This window comes from Poecilia mexicana, unplaced genomic scaffold (genome assembly GCF_051168715.1).
Source record: "Poecilia mexicana isolate PSO_F unplaced genomic scaffold, ASM5116871v1 scaffold_5, whole genome shotgun sequence".
Classification (NCBI taxonomy): domain Eukaryota; kingdom Metazoa; phylum Chordata; class Actinopteri; order Cyprinodontiformes; family Poeciliidae; genus Poecilia; species Poecilia mexicana.
Genome location: NW_028263374.1, coordinates 27,238,392 through 27,253,621, shown reverse-complemented (window position 1 = coordinate 27,253,621; position 15,230 = coordinate 27,238,392). Strand labels below are relative to the sequence as shown.

General features: G+C 38.7%; 1 protein-coding gene across 1 annotated transcript in view; it reads left to right on the top strand.

The window, feature by feature from the left end:
* Positions 1 to 10,545, top strand: part of asic1b (acid sensing ion channel subunit 1b) — a 53,678-nt gene extending 43,133 nt beyond the window's left edge. Inside the window, exons 6-10 of the mRNA XM_015005665.2 lie at positions 426 to 579; positions 6,586 to 6,677; positions 6,983 to 7,062; positions 7,337 to 7,438; positions 8,086 to 10,545. Of these exons, the coding sequence (XP_014861151.2) occupies positions 426 to 579; positions 6,586 to 6,677; positions 6,983 to 7,062; positions 7,337 to 7,438; positions 8,086 to 8,181 (524 nt within the window). The 3' untranslated portion in view covers positions 8,182 to 10,545. The remainder of the gene's footprint in view (positions 1 to 425; positions 580 to 6,585; positions 6,678 to 6,982; positions 7,063 to 7,336; positions 7,439 to 8,085) is intronic.
* Positions 10,546 to 15,230: the final 4,685 nt, after the last annotated feature.

Genomic DNA, 15,230 nt, shown 5'->3' with positions numbered 1-15,230 from the left:
ATGTGTATCCCACTGTTCAGAGCTGATAACAGATAATAGTGTTCCTTCAGCATGATGGTACCACTGAAGCTTTCCTTTTCTGCCTCGCCACCAGCTAAAACCTCTCAGGCCTTTCATGTCTGCTGCTTGTTTTCTTACAGACTTGCGATCTCTCACTCTTTCATGGCATCACCTCGCACGTTGCCCTGCTGTCCCTCTTGCTCCGTCAGCATGTGTCTGTCCTATTTTTTTTATATTTTTTTGAAGGTCTCAGAGGTCGCCTCTACTTTGACGCCTCTCACTCAGCTGGCATTTTGTTTGTCACGCCGGAATGACAATAAATTAATCAGTCCCTGTCTTCTCTTTTTGGATCTCTGTCTGTTTCGCCTTCCTCTTCTCTCTCCATCTGTCGCCATCATTTGTTTGGTGTTTTTTTGGTTTCTTAGATTTCCTTGTTGAGAAAGACAATGATTACTGTGTGTGTGAGACCCCATGCAACATGACTCGATATGGCAAAGAGCTGTCCTTTGTGAAGATTCCCAGCAAGGCATCGGCCAAGTACCTCGCCAAGAAATTCAACAAGACGGAACAGTACATTGCGTATGTCATACTTTTTTTTTTTGATTTGCTGTGATGTTTATCCTGTTTGCCTCATTATCATTTTGATTATGTTCAGGGCAATTTTATCCTGCTGTCTGAGAGGCTGCTTCACTTGAAGCAGCTAAAAATTGAGCCTAGATGAGTTTTAAAATGCATTTAACTTCTCTGGAGTATTCAATATCACAATGTAATGACTCTTTTGAGAAGTTTTGATGTTATGTCTAGTTTCATAAAGTGTGTTGCATCTCTTAGTGTTACTTCAGGTGTTTCAGTTCCACCAACTCAAGGTGTGAAGTTGAATAAAGAGTTGGGCAATAAATCTGTAACACTATAAATCACAATAGATCCTTGATCGATATCAGTAGAAAATATGTCCAGTAGATTGTTCAATGATTAAAGTGAACTCTCATTCAGAACTGCACATTCACTGGATGCAGCTTGAGGAAAAGCTTTTGCCAAATAAGCAAGGTGGGTGGCATCAATGAACTCGCTCATTGGTTGCCTAGCAACAACCTGTTGAGTAACTTGTGCAGAAACGGTTTTGTGTTTCACCACCGTGCCTCATAACTGCTTAAAAATAAGAGAGTGGAGTGATAATAGAAAATGAGTTTTCTCTTATGAAACAGGAAAGGTCACCACTGTGGCAGTATTTCAGATATTTAAACCGAAAAAAAAGTAATAAATGATTATCAGTATTGACTGATATGATACATTTTTCAGCCATGTCTTCCAGCCATGTGCATGTGATTACCATCCTTCAGTGAGTTCATATTTTATTTGGCAGAAGTTTTGTGTAGCTAAGACTTTGATTCTCTTTTAATCTGACTGCAAAAGATTTGTTTCCATCTCGGAGCTTATACACAAAGACATTGCTTCATCTGCTGACAAGTACATGCGCCTTGTCGTTCTGGTGCTCTTGGATCTTACAGCAGCTTTCGATTCGTTTAAAACACTTTGTTGGTATCCATGGCACTGTACTGAGGTGGCTCACTTCATACATGACAGATAGAACATTCTGTGTCATGATCAATAATTTATCCTCTTTTTATGGAGTGTCACAAGGCTGTATTCTTGGTCCCCTTCACTTTTCCCTTTATATGTTCACTAGGTAAAGTTATAGCTATACAAACTGTCCTTCCCTCATTATGCAGATGTTTGCATAATAAGGGATATTAGTAAGTTAAGTTAAGCTAGGTGTGACTAATGCGGTTATCTCTATTTTTGGACTGCATAATGGCTGCAAAACAGTAGATAAGAATAATTGATCATAAGATTGAATGTATTTTATTTGGTGACGTTCCCACCGCTGACATCAGCTCTCTACCTTTAATAAAACTGTTAAAATCCTTAGATTAATCTTTGATCAGGAGTGTAAATATTAATTAGTTCTGGACTCTACATGATGTCCCTCTGTCTTCCTTAAGACGACTTCAACTTGTCTAAAACGCGGCTGCCTGTCTTTTAACCAACACCTCTAGATGTGAACATCAGCCCAGTTTTATCCTCTTTTCATTGGCTTTCTTTCCATTTTAGAATTGATTTTAAAATGTTACAATGCAGCAGTTACGCTGATTGAAAACAACTGAGTTTCTTCTTCGTCCCTCTATAAAAGACTGAGGTGCTTTTGTTGCACAGAGGGAAGATTGGACCTTTCTCTCACCTCACTTGACCTCCTGGGTTTGGTTTGCAGACTCACTTCAGTTTTGTTTAGTCTTGTTTGTTTTTCACAGGATTGATTCTATCCATTAAAATAAACATGCAAATAATGTATCCTCATGTCCTTTTCCTTTTTTGTCACAATCACTGAACCAGGTTGTGACATTGTTTTTAAAGCTCATAATCGCCTTGCACCATTTTGTTTATTTGAACTTTTTTATGTACATGGAAGATTCCTGAGATAATTAAATAAACTTTCTTTTAATTTTTAGACAGGCTTTTTATACCATGTGGCATAGTGGCATTTTTTCTTATTTCTATTTTTAATTTTTGTGGGGTTTTTTCTTTTTGTTTGATTTTTACAATTATTTACCTCAGTTATTGTTAAGTGCTCAACAAATAAATCAATTTTCATTCAACAATGTAAAATGTATCAAAATGTAAAGACGTAAGCCTAACTTTGGATGCTCACCCAGCTGGATAGTTATACACAATATTCTCTGAAAAGATTCGACCACAAAACAAATTGTGAAGAACTGAAAGATAAAGAAGGATGCTGCAACCCTCCCAAAAGTTAACTACCCAAAAACAATCATTTCGGGTCTTCCACTGAATTTGTTCTGTGAACTGTTAGTGAGTCTCAAAACAATTACCTGCAACTCAAGAGAGCTCACCCATTGAAAAATGATAACATTTGTGATTCCGACATCAAGACATTATTGAGCAACAAAGGTGTGCATATTGGATATCAACAAACAGCAATCCACTTCTGTCCCAAAGGAGCTCCGTATCTGCAGTTTAATAAAGATTACACAGAACAAGCAGCGGTAGAAAATTGTTTTGGGGATTCACAACAGCAAAATAATGCAAACTGATGTTTGGAGAAAGAAAAGCACAGCATAAAATATTAGGACAACACAATGTATAATTTGTTTTAATTATGTAAAAGGTGTTACTTTTGCACAGTCTCTCAACAAAATGGGTGGATGTTAATTTTATTTTTCTGTATGGCAGAATATGTTTCTTTTGAGGTTGATGATTCCCTTAGATTACTTACTTAGGTTGACATTTTAAAGTTTTAAAATTTTTCTTTTATCTTTTGAAGTATTATAAAGAGCTCCAAGTGAGAATTTAAGATGATTAGTCAGTCAAGTACAGAGTGTTTTATTTTCATATAGAATACACTAAAAAGATTAAAAGAAAGTTCAAGAAAATGAGAAGAGCGTACAGTCATAGCTGAATATTTTATTCATCACTCCAGGCTGTTGAGGGTTAGATAATTACTGTAGCACATGTAGCCAGAGTGCAACCAGAAAGAGAAAGTTTCTCCATTCCCAGAGCACGGTTTATTTAACAAGTGGCCACATTCCCAAGAAATGAACATTTGTGGAAGGGTTTTTGATATCCAGCCTGCTCTGTGCTTCGTGGTGTGAAACTGAAGAGTGTGAAGTTTGACTGTCGGGAACCTCACAGAGAAGGAGGCTCAGCTAGGCGAAAGCTTCGGTCCGCTGTTTGACAGCAGCTCTGATCAGACGTGGTTCAGGTTACTCGCTGTCAGTGAGGAAGCATCGCTTTTACATCAGGGTGACACCGCACACAGGAGACCTACAGACCAGAGGGAAATAGACGGAAAATACCAGAAGAACTGTCGGAAGTAAAACAAAAACCTCGATGATATTCGACTGGGGATAGGCTGCCTATACTCCAGAGGTACAGAGGCTATTAGAGCTTGTGAGAGTTTGACATATGTGGAAGTTTCAAATTTACCAGACGTCAAATCCAAAAGCATGGAATTAGTTAAAATTATAGTTTTAGGATTAATGTGAATGTAGTGAATAAACCTTTAAAAGCTGAACCTAAATTAATGGAGGAAAAACATGTTTTGTTACATAATAGCACAGCAGTTGGCTCCAGCTCTTTTACAGGGCTGCATTTTCTTTAGCATTAATTAAATAGTTTTAATAGGAACGAGTGCAATCCAACCCCTGGGGAAAACAAGTGGACTCTGACCCGGATGGCAGAGAAGCTAAAAGGTTTTAGTTCAATTAATGGCATCAAGATTAGCTGAAACGTGGTCTAATTTAAACTATTACAATACCGCATTCTAATCGTATTACATAAGTAGTCCCAAAGAGGTCTGTCTATTCAGAGAGGCTCGTATTGCAGTTAATTTTGGAGTTCAAAAAGTTTAACGAGATCTCTGAAACATCTTTAGAAAACTGCAGCACCGAGTCATTGTGACTCCGTAAAGAACAAGAACTTATTGGATTCTGCAAAGACGCGCCCAAACTTTGCAAAGAAAAAAAAGACAATGCAAAATAGTATGCTTTTTTTACATCCTGCTTTTTTTTTTTTTTACATCCATTAAAGTGGATATATAAAAAAATGGTTAGTTATCTAGTAACTAACCATTAATAGATAATGGTTAGTAAAAATTAATTCACGTATTAAGATACTTTCACACAGTAAGACCACATGACAACATTAAAAGTCAGCTGGAACATGGATAATCTTTGAGGGAAAGCTCTTTCATGCTACATGAATATCCCAGAGTCCTTTGCTTTATTTTTAATAGTTCCTGAGAATCACCTGACTCTATTGTAGGAGCCCACTCTTCTGACTCAAAAAGTCCTGTCTTCATGTCAAGACTACAACCTCATCATATCCACTCCTGGCCGCTAGGGGAGCTGCTGTCCTCCTGTTGCAACAAAAAGGTCTCGCCAAGCAGTGAATGATATGCAAAAAATAAACAACATTATTAAACAAGATATTAAACAAGTTGCATCTTGTTCATACACTTTGTACATAAAGAAAAGTGTGCTACTGGTGGAACAATACTCTCCACGCATATGGGCAGGTTGCTGGGAGACCGAGCGAAGCTGTCTGGACTCCAGGTTAAATTTAAACTGAAGCCTTGAGTTTGTATTTAGTTAAGGAGATGAGAATGAATAAGTGCAAGCAGCTGCTGGATGTGGTATATACTATAAATATACTCTACACACACACACACACACACACAGTTAACCAGCTTCAGAGTGGTGTGACCCATTCAAAGTGTTAAAAAAAACACGCTTCAGATTTGGATTTTGTATGCATGTGTTCTTTTGATTACAAGTGCCAACATAAGCTGGCAGACCACAACTTTAAATTTGTGCTGCATGCTTGGGGGATGTGCTGCATCCTATTCAGAGCCCTACCACATTCATAGGGAAATTTCTCAGATTTTCAGGAGACATTCTAGTGCAGATATAATAACTGTGGCAGTATCATTGTAACAGGATGTGTTAGAAAGCTGCAGGGTAAACTCCATCTGCCAAATACCATAGAGTGGAGGGCCATGCTTGCCTTCACACTGAAATTATGTTTTTTAAATTCGCCACAAACCAGTGATATTTGACTGGATTTAAAGATCCCAGAGACAGACGGCTCATTCCTAATCCGATGTGAAGCAAAGCCAAAGCAACCCAAACATGGAATATTCTGCAGTTATTACTAATGGTGAATTCCTCACGTTGTAAGACAGACATTTTACAAAAACTACAATCTACAAAGCCTCTGTTGTACTCAAGAAAATTCTGGGATTTTAAAGCAAAACAAACTATTGCTGTAAAATCTATATTTCATCATTTTTGGAATTTGGCAAACAGAAGTCATTTTGTAACCGTAATCGAACTAAAACAGGAACACTTCAGCTATATCTAATGTTACGCAGTCAGAAAAATATACACAACTGTTGTTAAATATCTAGTTTCAACTACAGGCATGTTGTTCAGTGCTTTTCATAGAGCTTGTGCTCTTAGTAAAATCAGTGCAGTTTGGCAGCACAATTCAATATAAATTTTTGTTGTTTTGCACCTACATCACCATCTGTCTGTTAAATTTTGCAATGTAAAGTCAGCTCTTGGCCTCACTGGATCTTCTCAAAGAAAATCATTTTTTATTTTGCTCAGATTGAATAAAGTGGGATAGCTACTAAAGAATTTTTAAAACCTTCAAAGCAGTTTTGATCTAAAAGTCTTTGGGGTCTGTCTTCCCCCAAGGAGAGAGAACTCAAAGAAGAAAAATATTTCTGTTTTGCCTTGGACCCTTAAGCTAATCCCTTTTGATTTTCTTTCCGTTGAAATCAAACGGCTGTAATCATTTCCTCTGTACACCACGATGATCAGGCCCACTGAGGGAAAATTAGTTCGCTGTGGCAGGTCATCCGCTCAGCACGACACATCTGCTTTGGTCTGTGCAGAAATTGGAGTCAACCGTCATCTTTGTAGACGCTCCGAGAGAAGCATGTGTAACATGTTGACGACTGAATGCCTGCCTTTAACACTTGCATTCTTCCCTTTCTGTTTGCAGTGATAACATTCTGGTTTTGGATATCTACTTTGAGGCGCTGAACTATGAAACCATTGAACAAAAGAAAGCCTACGAACTGGCAGGCCTTCTGGGTAAGGAAATGGCTGTCAAGTGTTTTCTTGGGAAAAGATAACATGCAATGTGCCGCCTGACAGACTCTTTTTATCTGGCATGAAGGCAGAGCCAATGTATGCATTTTTATAATAGGTGTTCAGGTCCCTGTAGATGTAAAAACGACCTATTTAATCTATTGTTCGCTTTTCAACTGCAGATTTGCGAACATCTGTGTTTTCTGTTGCCTCTCTTGTCCTTCAGCCGTACAGATTAAAGCTGGAGCTCATGAATGCGGAGGAATGATTTCCATCTAGTTTAAAGGCTTTCTCACTTTTCTTTTCAGGCGATATCGGAGGTCAGATGGGTCTCTTCATAGGCGCCAGCATCCTCACCGTTCTCGAGCTGTTTGACTACTTGTACGAGGTAAAATAACACCTGCCATCAACTCCGACGCTAAACATGTGCTCTAGTAATTAGTGAAATGAAAGTTTGAGATAAACAAGAAAAAGAAGCTGGTTTTTTTACCGCGGGGAAGGCATATTTATAGACACATGCAATCATTCAAGCTCACCTGATCCAAGCGTGAGCTTTAGTTATAAAAACAGGAAAATATTTGGATGATTTCCAGAAGCAAGAGGAGAAAAAGTAACTCTATTTTTGGTTGTTGTTTTTTTTGTTGTTGTTTTTGTTTTTTTAGGTGATCAAGTACAAGCTGTGCAGATGCATGAAGAAGAAACACAAAGGCCGCAGCAGCAATGATCGGGGAGCTGTGCTGAGCCTGGATGATGTGAAACACCATGTCAGTATGGGCTGCTGCCGAGTACTTTGACTGTGTCAGACTGCATTGCTTTGACAGGAGCTAGCTCCTTTCTTCTTTGTCTCTGCTGGCCTCAATTGCCGGCAGTCAGGGTGGTGTTGGCGAGAGAGAGCGAGTGAGATAGAGGAAAAGCGATTGAAAGAGGCTAAAAGAGAGCGGCGCAAAGAAAAGAAAAGCAATTGGGATGAGAGGGGAAGACTGAGAGGGAGTCGCAGGAGAGGAGGCTTGGGTTTAATCAAAGCAGCAGGACAGTACCAGCAGGGACAGGCCAGAATTAAAGCCTCAGACGCTGTGACAGCTTACTTATATCCAAGTGTAAATGAAACCAGCTCACTTTAATTGTGAGTCAGAGCGCAGGCAGAGGAAAGTGGAAAGGCGCTCCTCCTCTGCTCCTGCCTCACTTAGTAGTCCTCCCTCTCCATCCACCTTCATTATTTTTCCAAGTATTGCTCGGGAATCTATTATCTCGCCGCTCCCGACCCAACCTGTTGCTCTTTTAATTTTTTTTTCCAAAAAGGCTTTCAAGATTTTCTCACCCGTCTGCACATTCGTGTTCCCTTTCCTTCAAAGCCAATCATCTCTGCTTCATTCTCGCTGCCATTCCAATTTCTCTGTCTTTTTCTCTTCAGGCTCCTTGTGACAACCTGCGTACGCCGTCTACATATCCCGGGAACATGCTACCTCACCATCCGGGCCAGGGCAACTTTGAAGACTTCACCTGCTGAGCAGACCTCAGTAAAGCATCACCGTGCGTGTTATGCAACCAAAGCCGACCGTACAGCAACAAACTTTCTGACGCACAGACAGTGAAGAGCTGATGCTGATGAACAAAAACAGAGGCATTTTTTACATAGAAACTGAGGAAAAAAATAATAAATCAATCAAACACGATAAAGGATTTCCATCCAATGGCCAAGTAAAGAGAGAGCCCTGAATATTAAGAAGTATATTTTGATCTTTAGAGAAACATTTCATGCAGCGGTCCAAACTCTTTTGTGTTTTTCCTCTGGAATACTGCCACAACAGATACTGGCGGAGAAGGTTTGCCAACAACAACAACAACAAACTCTCTTACAGGAATAAAAGAAAAAAAAGAAAAGAAAAAGCATCCATTGTTACTGGAAAATGTACAGTAATTTCACCGCAAACAGAAAAGAGCCTCCATGCCTTTATGTGACACAGCAACAACACTATCCCCCCTCCCCAACCTGCTTCTGTGACGATCCTCATGATGCTTACTCCACTGTACATGTAGCAACACAAGGAAAGGTTTGAGAATGTATCTCTGTCCATGCCTGATGGGGAATGGGTGGGAAACGCGGCAGCAGCACAGGTGCAACATCTACCATTCGAAAAATGTACTGGTGAAAATTTCAGGTCTCATCATCATCATGGTAATGCATGCTTGTATTTGTCCAGTGCATGTTTATTTTTTCTTTCTTTTCATTTCTACAGTTGATTTTTATGTCTTTGTATAATAAACATATATAAATATATAAATATACATTTACATTGTAATTACCAGGTCTGCCTCAGTGATAAGCAGGTAAAAGGAAGATGATGCGTCTCTTATATTTATGTGTTTTTGCTTGTGTGTGTGTGTGTGCGTGTGTGTGTGTGTGTGTGTGTGTGTGTGTGTGCGTGTGTGTGTGTGTGTAGGGTGTCAAACATAATGCCCAACCAGACGAGTGTTTAATTGTGCAACTCTCAGTTTTTATGTTAACTTCTTCACATGTGCCAGATGAGTTGAAGAATCTTTGCTCATCTTCATTTATGCTTATATTGACCTCAATGAGAGGTGATTTTTAAAAAAGAAAAAAAAGAATATTTTTTTTCTTTTGGTTCTTTTCTGAACTTTTTATTCATGAATTACTTGCGGTTCTGTAGGGCTGTTAGGAATTTTCTGTATCTGTTCTAGTTGAAAAAATCTTACTGAAGCACAATATCGCAAGTATGTAGAGGTGATATAAAAGAAAACGTACTATTCCTCTTGATATGTCATGTTTTTTAATTTTTGTTGACTTTTCTTTTCATTCTTTCATGTTAAACTTATTTACTTTCATCTGACTGTCTCAATCCGTTCAGGCTTAGAGGCCTGCCTATTTAGTTATTGATGCATAAATAAAATGTAACTATCATTTTTGAAATTTGTCTTGGGAGGATTTCTTCTCAGTAGCAAATTTACTTTCAGAAGCATTTATATGCTCGAGCGAACAGAGGCAAAATAATGTATTTTTCATCACCAAATAGAGTGTGAACATTCATTTTTAATCACAAGTAGCTCTTGGAAAATCAGATTAAGCGTCATCAGGGGGCTACCTCTAATCATGTAATCTGGAGTGCTGCCTTACCCAACACTTTCTTTTAAAATAAGTCAGCATTAAGGGAAAAAAGCGTTTAAGGGCAGGAATGTGGTACCAAGCAAGATATTGCTTATCTCTGTCAACCATTCATTTGAAACGCTGCGAGCCACAATGTTGGTGTTTTTTCCAGCTCATGCTGTTAAAGCGTAATTACACTTTCAGTAGTTAGATGACAAAAGGACTGATGGGAAATATCTTGCACTGCCAGTTTAAGTTTAATCAAGACTGTCAATCAACCAGCAGCTCAAAATTCTGGGTGACATCTCGTTTTTTTTATGGTACATCTGGTGCTCCCAACTGGTGCACATGTAGCAGTTTTTTATTTATTTATTTTTTTTGTGATGCATGACTTTGTGAATATTGGAAACAAAAATGGTGTTTGCTGCTGAGTCTGAGGCGCATCTGTCCACGCCGTGGGTCATCCGAGGAGGAGAGTGGTCGTTTTGCCTTATAATTCTTTCATGATTTCTTTTAGCGGAGGAGGCACACATTCGGTGTTGCTCATCAAAAGTGAGAGAACATTCATTTTTTATTAGTTCACACGAGAAGCCTCTGCTGGTAGCCACACACGCTTAAAACTTCACATAAAGAATCTCTTTTGTCTGCTGAAGACTTGACTGTGTTTAATGTGCGAAACGTGACTTTTCCCCACTAATGGTTTCATGATTTTGTGCTGTACCTGCCGAGAAGACAAATTAATTAAGAAATAAAGAGTGAAGGTGTTCATTTCCTGCTGGCATTTGTGTCTTTGTCCCCGCGACAGCCTGCAGCTCGGAAAATTGTGAGGAGGGTCAGGATACAGGAGAGCTGCCTGCCAGTGACAGAAATCCTGCAGGAGATGCTTGCTGCATCCTGATAAGTCTCCACAGGCAAAGCAGTGGGGGGGGGGGAGGCTGTGTGGGAGGTGGTATCACCAGCAGGAGTTCACACAAACTGAAAATCCTCACAAAAAATGAGGGATTAACATGACTTTTCCTGCTGTCTCGAGGGTCTTAATTGCTCAGTTTCTCATGTTGGCAGATTCAGAAATCCTGGCAACGGCATCACTCTTCTCTGAATGAGGTTAAATCATTAGGTGCCCTCTTTCCCTCCCCGACATCACAATCAAAGATGACTGATCCTCCTCTTTTAGCTCTCACCTTGGTGGCTGACAAGCAGCCAATCTCAGGATGGTATAACAAGCAGATGCTCCTATAATGGGATCTGTCCCAAACTGTCTGGCCTTTTTTAAAATGCCGGGACGCCCTCGGATAATCCCTGCAGGCGGCTGCATGCGTGCTGCACAGAGGGGCTCTTCTTTTGCTGGGAATCTCTGATGTTTGTGATTTTTACGAAATTTGTTTCTCCCATATCAGTTGGTTTAATCTTGCTGTCTGCTGCCACCGAACATGCACTGTCACGCAAAGAAGAGGTAATTCCCTCTTAATCCTGTTATCATATTATCAACTTCTCCACAGATATTACACTCCTCATTCGCCATCCCTCTGTGTGGCGAGCCGCGTTTATTCACTTCATTATGAACGCACTCCAAAAGTCAGCAGGTCGGACTGAATCTGCAGGTTTTAGTGCATCTTTTCTTTTTATCTTCACTCTCTGTGAAACCTGCAACTCAATATAGTTGGCAGCAAAACCGTGAATCCAATTTTTGCAGTAAATACAAAATGTTTGTTTTTAAGTTATGATTGAATTCATTAGGGGATAAAATGTATCCAAACCCACCTGGCACAATATGAAAAAGCAATCGCCCACAAGCCTAAACTCTTGCAGCCGCCCTTGGCAACAGCAACTACCATCAGGAGTTTGCAGTAACTGCCAAAGAGAGTTTAACGTCGCTGTGCAGGAATTGTTGGCTCATTCAAAATTGTTTTAATTAAGCCTCATTTTCAGGTTTTCAGAACCTCTTTAAGCTCATTCCACAGAATCGGAATCAACCTGAACTTTAACTAGACCACTCCAAAATCTTAACTATGCTTTTATAAGATGTTAACCCATTTCAAGAGCAGACTTGCTGAATTTAGATCATTGCCGTGCTGCATAACCCAAGTGCCCTTGTGCTTTAGCTCATGAACTGATTGTCTGACTCCTCTCAGTCATTAGCACGACTCTGGAGAACTTGACAATTGACTTGCAAATTATTTACCTTATACTTTAACATGGAGATATCCAAAACTTCAAGATTATGTACTGCATGTAGTGGCACTTTTTGGGCCACCAGAGGGCATTTACTTGTTGTGAGTTAAATGTTTCTGAGTGCACACAGTGAGACGAAGTAAAACAAACCAAAAGAAAAGCTGTTGTGAAATTCATTCAATTCAGTCATGTTAATCCCAAAGGGAAATTGCATTGTGCCAAGTTGTGAGGTAATAAAAACACCTGAAAATCACCAAAACCTCATAGTGCAACACTCCTAAGAACATTATTAAAGGATTAATGGAGAAATGTTGTGATGATGTGCTGAAAGAGCAGGAGCTTCTTAAAGAGACAGAGAACCAATTTTAAGGTGTGAAAATTTTAAGTCAAATTTCTTTTAGTTTATTTTTGATATAGACAGCATTTTTATAGCAACTGAAAGAAGCTAATTTACTTGATTGTGTTGTAAAATGGCATAATTTGCCTGAAAAATACATAATACTACCCTTATAAGAATAGTTTTTTGAACCCTTTCCAGACAAATATGTGTTTCATGAGTTCCTGAAAGTATTTAAGTTATGTTTCTTTGTAAGATCCTTCCCTAATTCCTGTTGTCAGCAAGACTCAAATGGAATTGAATTAAGTTTAAAAATGCAGACTACACCTTATTGAGGATTTTTTTGGAGTGGTATTTGATTACTTTTTCATGAAGTTAGGATGGTTTGGGTAGTTTTTACCTCTTAATAAATTATATTACCGTTTGAAAAATGCATTTTGTTTATCTGATGAAACATTTGTGTTTGACAGAAAAGAAAAGAAAAACTAATTAAATCTCTGAGGGAGCAAATACTTTTCCACATCATTTCAAGATGTATTTTTTACAGATTTAAAAAAAAGTAGTACATCATAGTCATGTTATTTTCAGATCCTCTGGTCAAATTCAAATTATTCTCACCCAAAAATAGTCGCTTTTGACCGTGTAATTCTTCATGTGTTTTATATTTCTGGATCTATACGGTGCTGAAATGAATTTTTGATCTTTCTCTACAGCTTGTTTCCGTCTTTGCAGCCGTTCCCGTCCGCGTGTCATATCAGTCACGTTTCTGGTGCAAATTTATCCTGTCAGATCTTGCGGTGCAATTAGAAAGCCCAGCCGTTTGTCATTGATAAGGCTGAGGCAGCTCCTCTGGGCTCCACTTTACTTTCAGCTCATTAAGAAGATTAATTATTGTCATGCAGTCAAGTTTGATACCCCTAGAAGATGTTGTATTAGCCTTCGGATTTGGGCCTGACAGATTTGGCCTTCCATTTGTTTAAAGTACGAACCCTGCATTCAGCTGTTTGATATTAAACCTGTCAGGAGGCCTATTAAAGATAAGCTGTATCACTCACATGGAATGAAAAAGCTCATGTAAAAACTGGAAGCCCATTAAATGTCATCAGATACTGTTAAGTGCTGAGAATGAGGATTCAGTTGCAACCTGTTCAAAAAGACGCATAACCTCATTTTCTGCCATGTTTTGTTCAGTTTTTGCTTCATGTTTGACATCAATCAGATCAAAGCTTGCAAACTGTTGTAATTCTGTTTCAGGACTCCTTCTGATCCGCTCAGGCTTGGTGCTAACTAAATACAGAAGCAACTTTAGATGCTCTCTCTGCCTCTGCTGTCTGATAAAACAATTAGAAACATGTAGATGATGAAACACATTCAAAGAAGGTCATGGTGGTGCCGTGTGGAGGTCCCTCAGATGCAAAATAAACATGGAAGATTTACTCATTTATAAGCCCCTGCTGTGATTAAAGGGAATGTAATGTCTGACTTGTGGGAGAACTCATTAGGAAATATGCAGAGGGAAAATTATGTGACTTTAAGTTCATGTAGGCGATTGTAAAAAAAAAAATTAATTAGTGCAAGTCTGCAGAACCCTCCACCACACTCACTGTGTTACCATATTATTATGTTTTCATCTTTTTTTCCTTAGAAGATGTTTCACATTCTGTCAATTGTAGAAGCAGCAGTTTAAGATATTACCAGCCAAGCCACCCTGCCTTGTTAGAGCATCTCAGTGGATTCTCAGATCCGGTGGATTGTGAGGAGAGTCTCTGAGGAATTCTTCCAAACCCGGTCGAACAATTGCTTTAACTGTGATAGCAAATATGTCAAACCAGAGACTCCGTTAAAGCTAAAATATGGGTTCACCAAGCTGAGGAAACGCACTGTTGCTTTTCCTGTCTACAGTCAAAATGGTGCTGCTTGCTGGTGTAATTTATTTAGAATAAAAAGACAAAATAGTTCTTATTATATCATAAAAAGCTCAGAAAAAATGCAAAAATATTGCAATTGAACTTTTAGGTGCTCAACCCGAGAGATCATCAGTGTTGTTCCTGGAGTAAACTTGAGATCATTAGACTCTGTGGTGAAAAGCTGCCTGGCTCTTTGTCTAAGCTGTAAGATTCAAACTCTTTGAATCCTCTCAGCACATCAAAGTCAAGAGAAGAAGACTGCTAACAAAGTCCAACATAGAACGAAGGACAGAAACAAGAAAGATGATCTGCAGCAGATGGTTAGTCCTCTGTAGGACTCTGGTGTTTTGAATTACATGAACAGAAATTAGATGCAGGGATTCAGGGCAAGTTTTGGTTTAAATCTTATTACTGGACTTTAAATTAAATAAAGTGACAAATAAATCTTTTTTGGGGCATTATTGTGAAAGCTTCAGTACTTTTTTATGCTTAAAAGTTGCTTCAACTTTGAAGCTTTTAAATTGTGACTGAGAGTTTTAGATGCTGCTTTTGTTTTAAAGTCATTTGATGTCCTTGGCAGACAGTTGGCGTCACATTTAATCTATTTGCTCCAAGGAAACCTTGACAGGATAGTCTTATATTCAACCAATAAATTCAGCTTTGCTTCAATAAACCCAACATATCTTGCAAAAGTATGCAAGATACAATTTCCATTTGGTTTTCATACAGTAAGATAGTGCAAAATGATACATTTCTGTTTAGCAGCACTTTTAGTTTACAAAACATCAAATACACATAGATATATTACACATACAAGATTATGATTTACACAACATGTGTACTTTTCGTTTATTTGTGTATTTTTTGTTTTGTCTTAATATGCTTTTTCAAATGGTGATGTCATAATGATAGAAATTTTATTCTGTTTTCTACCAGTTTCTCAGTTGATGTGAAAATGGCTTGACCTTAAAAACCTGCATCAAATTGGTGAAAAGGCTCATCAGGGAAACCTGGAACAGTGAAAATGGGAGGATTAG